Source organism: Eurypyga helias, unplaced genomic scaffold, assembly GCF_000690775.1.
Source record: "Eurypyga helias isolate BGI_N326 unplaced genomic scaffold, ASM69077v1 scaffold22977, whole genome shotgun sequence".
Classification (NCBI taxonomy): Eukaryota; Metazoa; Chordata; class Aves; order Eurypygiformes; family Eurypygidae; genus Eurypyga; species Eurypyga helias.
This window is the reverse complement of record NW_010263956.1, coordinates 3,068-13,064: the sequence shown is the minus strand read 5'-3', so window position 1 is coordinate 13,064 and position 9,997 is coordinate 3,068. Positions and strand designations below refer to the sequence as shown.

Below are 9,997 nucleotides of genomic sequence, written 5' to 3'. Positions count from 1 at the left end.
TCTCTGGTTATTATTAAGATAGAGCATAAATATTTTAAGGTTAGATTTTCTTGCGATTACTTTAGAATATCAGATTTCCCTTCTTACACAAATGTGTGTGTGCAGGTGTGGCCCCTTCAGTATATACTGTAACATTATATAAATATGCACTGTCATATTCCCTCACTATACTATCATATTAAAGACATAAACAACCAATATGCAAGTTATACGGCAGTTTTCTTAGTTTGCAGAGAGCAGAGCGTTTTGAGATATCATTGCAAGATCTAACAGTCATTATTAGGGTAAAAATTCCTGAATGATGTGATAATCTCACCAAACAAGCTAACAAGAACACAGAGCTAATTTGTAGATGAATAATGTTATTCTGAATTTCATCTCCTTTTTTAGCCATCTGGCTTGGTATGCAACAATGCTGTTTCTGCATTACACTCGCAAAAATGATCCTCTAGTCACTTTGCTTAATGAAATAGTCTGAATTTCTTGGAGTACAGATTAGGCTTTCACTGAAAACCAAGCCAGAAAACTAGTTCTCTCATACAAAGGTGTTTGGGTTTGTGATTTTTTTTTTTTTTTTTAATAAGCTGTTAGCAAGAGCAGGCTAAAACTTGACTATGGAAAATGCCTGGTGAGAAAATGCATTCCTTTAGTCCAAAGCCTTCTATAATTTCACTAACTCTTCTGGAATCTCACAACGTACCCCACGAGGCCTCATGGAGCCTGTAATAAGCACAAAAGAAGAAAAGAATTAAACGTCTTCAGAAGTGCTTGTTGTCAGTAGAACTCCTATCATGGACTAACTTAAAACAAACAAACTTGGCAATTTGCCAACCTTTACATAAAACTTGCTGCCATGATTGTGAAAAGAGAACATATGTAAGATGAACAGGATTGTGGTGCCATGATTTAAAATGCAAATTCCCTATACAAAATTTGGAACTTGGAGATATCAGAATATTGAAAACATATATGGAGGATTCTCTAGAAAAAAAGAGTTTGTTGGTTTGGTCATTTTATTACCCACTTGCTTCCTTCCTCCAGTAGGTCAGTGTCTTGCTGGGTTTGCATCTGACTGAATTTCTGCTTTATGTGACTATTATTTGTCCTTAAGAGCCCCAGTAAAAAAACCTGATGCCCACATCCCAGAGGGGTAATACCAAAACCTGAACAACAGCTGTCATGAGAATCGATTTCTCTTGGCCAGTATAAGGCATAGCTGAAAAGCTTTATGAGAAAGGAAAATATGTTTATTTTATATTGCATAGTTAGAAAAGTTAGCAGTAAAGGAGGCATTTTAGGAGACCTGTATGTAGTTGAAAAATGCTAGGGGAAGAAGGGGGTCTCAGTGTGCTCCTTTAGGGTATTAACCACCCTTTAAAAATACTAAACATGGCTTTCCTGACTTGTTTTAAATCAACTCAATTTGTTTTATTAGTGTTCACCTCAGAGAAGGAGGCCAATTTATTCATTGGACGGCATCTTCTGAACAACAGGCTTGATTTTGAAGCATTCACAGCGGATAACCTGGAAAGAGAATGCTTCGAAGAGCTGTGTAATTATGAAGAAGCGAGAGAATTTTTTGAAGACCCGGAAAAAACGGTAGCTGTTCAAGCTGAATTTCATACACTGAACATACTTATTGACTAAATCATTACTGTAGCCCTTCAGAAAGCAGCACTTGAGATGATTGCTTATTTTACTATAAAAGCAGAGGCTCCAGTTGGATGGGGCTATTGCTTTAGATACACAGCGAATACACCTGCATATGTACTGTTGCCTTGAAGATTCTAGATAGGGCCACAATTCTGTAGACAAACAGAAATGAAACTTCAGACATAGCACTTGTGCACACACCTGTACATGTTTTCTGACTCTCGTCATCTATTTTAGTAACTCTTGTATCAGGTTTGAACATGTTCCACATGCTCTATGTAATAATTGGGTAATCGTGTCCTTGTGTCATACCCAAGAAGTGTTTTAGCGGAGTATGGAACAAATCTGCAGTTCAGCTATTGCTGAATATTCCTACAGCATTATCTTCTAAATGGCTACCTATGTGCAGCTTGGAAGAAAGCTGGTATAAAAAAAGAGAGAAAACCAGGAGAAACTCTTCAGCCCAGTAATGGCAGATGCTGGTTGTCTGAAGACTGGCTCGTGCTGCACGCAGCAAGACACTTGGTGATTATAGGTGTGCTCTGCATTAACCTGCAGCAAGAGCAAGGAATAGGCTCCTGTTCTGAAGGTGGAAATGTTAGTTTGCCATTGCTAGCGTTTTCCTAAGAAAAAGAAAAGATATCTTGATGGGAGTCTTGTGCTGGGTAGCAAAAGTAAAAATCATAGCTAAACACATGCAAAGCATGGCAGTCACGCAACACAAAGGCTCTTGGCTGGAATCGCGTTATTTTTTCTAGCTGACAGGAATTCAAACGCTGTTCACGTAAATGTCTGATTCCCAAGAACCTGACTTTGTGATTCATTAATACTCTTCTGTAGGGATTTACAAAGATAAGTTGTAAGCACTTTTTTAGTGTCAGAATATACACTAACTGCTGTAATCAGGCAGAAATAGAGGTAACACTGGACAGTTAAATACACTTTCTCTTTCAGCAGCTGGCATTTTCTTCTTTGTGAAACTGTAATTTTTATGCAAAATCAAGTGTATGAGAAAGATACGGCGGGGTAAGCAGGTACAAATCCTTCTGTGGGAGCTGCTTCTGTTTATGTCAGTATTAATTTTTGTGCACAGTACCATACTAAAAAATTGTCAGTAAGACTGTCAGTTATGAGTCTCATAAATAACATCCTTTGTGTTTTATAGATGGAATTTTGGAAAGACTATTCAACTAAAGGCCCTAAAATAAAAATAGGTAAGTCATCTTTTTATTATTTTCTTAGGTTGCAATATTTTGTTATAATAGTGCATTCTTAAAAATACACCACGCATTCAGTTAGGAAAATCAGAATTGATCTTTATACTGAAATTCACAGTGAACTGTGCAAGTATATTCCATTATCTGATACAATAAAGCACACTCACCAAAGTGTTGTACAGTGGGATCCATTATAAATCTGCAGGTAAAACCAGTACCAATTAATTTGTCTGTTTCTGTGTTTTATTAAACATTTGGTCAACTTTGCACTAATTGTGTGGCTGCTTTCTGGGGTGCGGTTTGGTTTTGTTTGCCCTGCCCACCCACCCCCTTTTTTAATAGTAATATAACGGTCTGACTCAGGTTCAGAGTACTCTCTTGCCAGATGTTTTATCAAAAAATGGTCAGTATGACTTGAGGAAAGACCTAGGCCACAGGTAAGTGAATATTTGGAAGACATCAGAAGACAGACATCTCAACAGTTGCATGTACAGAAAGGGGAACATCTACTCACTTTTGCTTTAAGCTGAATGTGAATGATACCCTTGGTTGTGCTAGACATTTGTGGAAAGGAACATCCTTACAGCACAGCACAATGAGTATTTCAGTGTCTACTGCATGCTGTGTAGATGCAAAGAATACATAATGAAAATAACCAATGTTTTCTCGTCAGGTGATGAGACGCTACAGAAGATTAACGTTACGGGACTTCTCATCAGCCTAGTTGCTGCTGGAGTACTGTTAGTTATACTCATACTGCTTATCTTCTACTGCTGCAAAAGTAGATGCAAATCAAGGCAACCACCAGGGTAAGGAACTTCACTTCTTAAAGCAACCCCACAGACACCAAAACACACTCTTGCTTAAGCGTGGAATTTAAAAATCACTGTGGGTTGGTCTAACAAGTCTCAGAGAATCCAGTGGGAGTTCTAGTTGTTATTTTCCTGCAAGCAAGGTTAGGTGAGCACTAGCAGTAGTTACGCTGAAGTTAATAACACAGAAACATGAAACAACACTTGCATGGCTGTTGTACCTTTGGGACTTCTTTGGGTGTTCTTGGTTCCAAAATATTCTTACTAAATGACAGAATCATTTTAATACATCGGGGCCTCACGTGGTCTGTTTGCTCTTTGAAGCAGCATGTAAGCTCTTTGTGGCATGTAGTCTAGCTCCAATGTGAGACAAAGTAGGTTGGAGGAAATGCTTCTCTACCAGTTCTCCAGCCCTGCTCTGTCCTACACGTGAAAGCAACACGAGAGGATTCCGTCCTTCCTCTTCCCTATAAATTTTGTATTGCGGAGCTACCCTGTGGGCTGGAGAGAGTATTTGGCTTCTGGTCTTTATGATCATTGAAGGCAAGTGGGTTTTGGTGTGTGACTTTTTGTTTTGTTGTTGTTTTGTGGGTTTTTTGGTGCTTTTAAAATTATTTTTATTTTGTGTGTGGTTGGATTTTGGGGTTTGTTGTTTGTTTCTTTTTACAAGTAAGACGTTATATTCTTTCTTCCCTTTAAAGCAGAAGCTGCCACTTATAATGCTGTATAATGTTTGTTTAGGCACGTGGATTATGTAAGAAGTAGAAGACGTAGTTCATCTAGCATCTTCAGGAGGCATGAAGAGTTTCCATTAAACCCACTTCCTCTCAGAACTGATGATTCAGGACTACCAACTTATGAGCAAGCAGTTACTTCAGATGGACAACACAATGTGCCACCACCCCCTTACCCAGGGCCCCCAAAAGGGATATGGGTGTTTAAAAAGTCAATGTCCCTTCCTGCCCCTTAGTCACAAGCCTCCTTCCGGGGAGAGGGGGGATCACTGAAAGACACTTTTTTAAAAAGTGTGTGCTACCTTGCATATTGCAAGACAATTTACAGAAATGTGAGAGATCTCTAGCACAACTAGGAACAAGTGAAAATCCCATCTGGGAGAAGAGGTGGCCTGTTGCAAAGGCTGCAGGACTGTTCTTTGCGCAAGGTTATTGCACTAAGAGGAGGGAGTGCAGGAAGAGTACATCTTGGACTGCCACCCTCTTCTGCATGCACTTTGAGCCATCCCATCATACTACTGATGTTTCATTAATAGTTTCATCTTTTTTGTTATTCGGAAGGAACAGTATTTTAATTGGGTTTATTGACACTAACCATTTTTTGCAACTATCAACACTTTAAACCACCATAAGCAGTCTGCTTTGTTGTTGGATTTTCTATTCAGTCTAGTAATAATTTCTGTATGAAAATTATTTCCTGATTTGATCTTCCAAATGTATATATACTACTGCTTCTGCATGACACTGGTTTGTTTTAGACATTGCTGGTTGACACACTACTCTGTTGTATTTTTGTGATTATAATTTTGGAGGAAAAGGAACCGTTAATTGCACAGCCCGTTACGCATTCAGAGAAAGTACGCTCTTAACAAAGGGGTTTGATTCTTCCACCTGATATTTAGTGCTGAACGAGTACTGTGGGTCAGAGGATGTTAAGCAAATAGCTAGAGATTTGTCTCTTCTTAAAAAAGTACCCAGGTTTCACAGATAATGTTTCTCTTGGAGTTAAAAATGTTGAAAAAGACATTTAGCTTGTCAAATCAAAGGCCAAACCACCCCACAGAAGCACTCTGCATGAGTACATATTGCCCTACTGGGATGACAAAATCCTACCTCTAAGTAGGATGAAATAAAGTATTGGATAAATAACCAGTATCCAGTCAAGAATTTCAGGGAGTTACTGGTTAACTATCAACACAATTTCTCTATTTCCAGTCGCAGTCACCCTTAATTTTACATCTTGGTAAAGTATCAACCCGCAGCGTTATGTGTCCTACAGATCTGGCTAAGCAAGTCACAGATGAAAACGGCTGTCCCTCTGCCTCCTAGTCCGATGACACCATAGTAGTAAAGGCTTCCCAGTGCCACAGGAAAACGTACTCGGCGTCCCACAGGCAACATGTTGGGCTCATGTTTTCTTCTATTACAGTAGCTATATAGTTGGGCACAGGCAATTAAGGTTTTTTTAAAACACAACACATTCCAAACACACTACCACCCCTCCGCCCCACCCCCCCATCTGACCAATGCTGACAGCAGCAAATGGTATTTAAATTATGAAGTGCACTTTATAATATAAAGTTTGGGTATTTATATGTAACTTTTCACTGAATGTTACGGTTTTTAACACACTAGCACCTGCATCACTACTGAGTGAGATGCAGGGGATTGCTATGAGATTTTTAATTTGTAAATGCTTTTGTAAAGAAGAATATGCTCCAAATCTTGGAATATAAAGAGGGTATATTGAAACTGCTACACAAAGAGGTCTTGCCCTTTGAAAAATATATACAACCCAGCTAATAGGAGTAGACATTGGACTGTGTTCTTATTCCTAAACCTTCAGCATCAGATTTGGCTTTTGACAACTCACAAACCTCTTTGCAGCTTCAAATAGTTTGCAAATAATTCCATGCAATGCAAGCAAAAATCTTCACCTTCATAATTAATAAAAAAACCTTAAGACAGTGTAGCTGTTAAACATCAATGCTGTAGCTCTTTGGGCAGTAAACAGCGTATTCTGTGGGATAGAACACTTCAAATTTGCTCAAAGAATCTGCACTTTAGACCCTGAAGATACTGGCACTGGATTTTAAGTGAATTAACAGAGATCTGCTAGGACAGCTGAAAACAGAAGTGTCTAAACAAACGCTGGGGAAAACTAGATAGTGCTTATATTCTCTTTCTCTCAGAACAGGTTTAAAACATGTCACACTAAATGCTGCTAGCCATCACCTTGAAATTCTCCAAAAACTTCCTGGGTTGTCCTTTCACCACCATACAAGCTTAGAGCATGCAGTTTTTCCTAAATCAGATTATTAGGTATAGCCAACAACCGAGGGTCAGAAAAGGGGTCTCTGGCTCTGAAAAATAATCACTTCACCTGTTTTCTGCATCAGTAAAAGAAAGCCTATTATTCGGTTTAACAAATCCTCTGATGAATAGTATTATAAGCAGTATGTATTTCTATTTTTTGTTTGGGTTTTTGTTTGTTTGTGCATGTGGGTTTTTTGTGAATTCATTAGAAGACTAAAACCAAAGTACCAAATGGAGGTGCACTGCCTCACAGCAGTTCATGAGAACGTGAGTCATGAAGCACTTGGTTCTGGTCCTATCGAAGTCTCTGGCAAGCTTTTTGTTGGCTTCAGCTGAACTGGGATTGCAGCCAAAAATTAAAATAACTGATCACGTCAGGTAATAAAAGGTATAATGCTCTGCCATATTATTTACCACAATGCTGTTGCCAAACCTGATTTAGAGTATTCTATTGTTTAAATGATACCTGCTTACATTAACTAGAGTGTTGGAGGCTGATCTGCCCTTAAAAAGTGTATTTGAAATTCCGAAAGCATAGGAAAATTCCTTCTCTTTCCACAGATTACCATGAATGAGCCTCATTAATTACCAGTAGGAAGTTACTAGCAACGCTGATTAGTCTGATCAACAGTACAGGTTCATTTAAATTTGTTTGGTTTTTTTTTAAAGAAAAAACAAACCAGACAAAACCAACAAACTTTTCTATCTACAGTCTCATCAGCCTATAGAAGTTTTACTGCTGCTATCCCCACTTGTTCCATGTGGTTCGGAGAACAGGAAGCAAACCCCAGGTTTAAAAGCCACCTTTCAAACACTTCATGCTTGCTCTTTCTATACTATAATTGTCTTTCAATTAATTCTGATCACATGCAAATTTATCCCTGTTGTCATTTTCACAGTCAAGAACTTGGATGTGTTTTCCTCTCAAAAATCTTAAGCACATCTTCCCAAATACCCTGCTCTTGATTCAGGTGGTAACTTTTGACTGTTACCAGTAATTTCTGAACTGTGTAAACAGTTCTTGTGACTTAATCTTATGAACATACTTCCTTCTCCTCGTCTGACAGAGCCTTTTGAATGCACTCATCACTGGTTATACTTTAATTCTAACTGGGATGTTAAGTGCTGTCATTTTGGTGGAGGAGGGGTAGCAATATTTTTTAACTCTGCTACTCTCTGCATTATTTCATAAAACAACTTCCAAATAAACATTTGTGCAGGTTAATCACAGCAAAGAGAAAATGCTAATTCAGCCTAGGATAAAAAGTTTAAAAATCCTCTAACAACCCTTTTGATTTTTTAAAATTGAGTTGGTAACTGCATGCACTCTTCTTCATGGCATGTAGCACCTATCAACAGGGAAAAAGGGTCATGGTTTCTTTTAACACTGGCAGCTCTACGTGGGACAAAAGCTTCATACTTCACTGCTCCAATTCCCTTCAGAACCATGAACTGCAGTCACTGAGGATGAAGTCTTCAAGACAAACCAGCCAACTGAACCAGGTGTTGTACCCTTCCATCTTCGTTAACTTTCACCAGACCTTCGGTGAGAAGATTCAACACAGTAATGTGGCCAAAAAATACCTACTTTCTTAAGGCTAGTGAAGCGAGCAAGATCGCTCCAGTGAGGACCAGCACCAGCATGCAAAAGCAAGGTGGCAAGCAGGAATTCCTCCTTTGGTAATGGTGATTTCAATCTGAAGTAAAGGTAGGCATTGTGCAATGAGGATAAACTTCTGCAGAGGCAGGAGGGATAGATGAGAGCAACTAGGCAGAGCAAATACTGGAGCACAGCAAATTACCACACACGATGAGCTGAGCCAGCTGGTTAAAACTCCCCAAAGAACACCAGAATCTCCTGTATTTGAACGTCCAATGAAGCTTTTTCATCAGTCAACCGAACTGCAACTTGTAAAGTACAGCTGGTGGGGCATAGATGCTTCATTATTTGTAAAAGTCTTGGGAAAATAGTATCTCAGTTCTTTGGAAAATGTCTTCTATGTCATCTGTTTACTGTATTACGACTAGAGCTATAGACTTCCCAGGTACAAAGAAAAAAAAAAGTTTGTATCTACTGGATTTCATCCATCTTGAAAATTATGTGGAAGTTGAGCAAATTTACACCTTTCTGACACTACCTGATCTACCATGGAATGAGACAGTTCTCTGGTCTTTGCTGTCATCTCCTGCCCTTCCAGTCTGCTTCTGGCTGACACCACCACTGCTTGTCCTGAACTAGCACAGGTTTGATGCAAAGCAAGCTGAGTCAGCTCAGTGAAATTACAGGAAAATGACCTCTGGCAAAAAAGTAAATATCCTTTTGCCAGTGGAGTGAATTTACTGCTCACCCTGTGGCCAGAGGGCCATAAAGTCACAGCATTGTTTAGGTTGGAAAAGTCCTTTAAGATCATCTAGTCCAACTCTTAACCTAATACCAAGTCCACCACTAACCCATGTCCCTGAGCACCACATCTACACTTTTAAACACCTCCAGGGATGGTGACTTCATCACTTCCCTGGGCAGCTGGTTCCGATGCCTGACAGCCCTTTCAGTGAAGAAATTTTCCCTGTTATCCAATCTAAACCTCCCCTGGCACAACTCAAGGCTGTTTCCTCTTGTCCTGTTGCTTGTCACTTGGGAGAAGAGACCAACCCCCCCCTACTCTCTGCACCCTCCTTTCTGGTAGTTGTAGAGAGCAATAAGGTCGCCCCTGAGCCTCCTCCAGGCTGAACACCCCCAGTTCCCTCAGCCGTCCCTCACAGGACTTGTGCTCCAGACCATTCCCCAGCTCTGCTGCCCTTCTCTGGACATGCTCCAGCATCTCCATGTCTTCTTTGTAGTGAAGAAGGGCCCAAAACTGAGCACAGGATTCAAGGCACAGCCTCACCAATGCCCAGCGCAGGGGGACAATCACTTCCTTGGTCCTGCTGGCCACACTGCTCCTGATGCAGACCAGGATGCCATTGGCCTTCTTGGCCACCTGGGCACACTGCTGGCTCATATTCATCTGGATGTTGACCAACACTCTCAGGTCCTTTTCCACCAGGCAACTTTCCAGCCCCTCGTCCCCAAGCGTGTAGCATTGCAGGGGGTGGTTGTGCTTCAAGTGCAGGACCCGGCACTTGGCCTTGTTGAACCTCATAGAATTGGCCTCAGCCCATCGATCCAGCCTGTCCAGATCCCTCTGAAGGCCCTTCCTGCCCTCAAGCAGATCAATACTCCTGCCCAACTTGGTGTTGTCTGCAAACTTACTGAGGGTGCACT

The 9,997-nt window shown here is 40.3% G+C and overlaps 1 protein-coding gene across 1 annotated transcript; it reads left to right on the top strand.

Annotated features, from left to right (window-relative positions):
• Positions 1-1,435: 1,435 nt before the first annotated feature.
• On the top strand, positions 1,436-4,652 carry PRRG4 (proline rich Gla (G-carboxyglutamic acid) 4 (transmembrane); the record flags this gene model as incomplete). The annotated part of the gene is made up of 4 exons (XM_010156247.1): positions 1,436-1,599; positions 2,819-2,867; positions 3,544-3,679; positions 4,424-4,652. Coding segments are annotated over 4 exons (578 nt in total), but the record flags the coding sequence as incomplete, so codon positions are not given.
• Between the last annotated feature and the right edge of the window lie 5,345 nt (positions 4,653-9,997).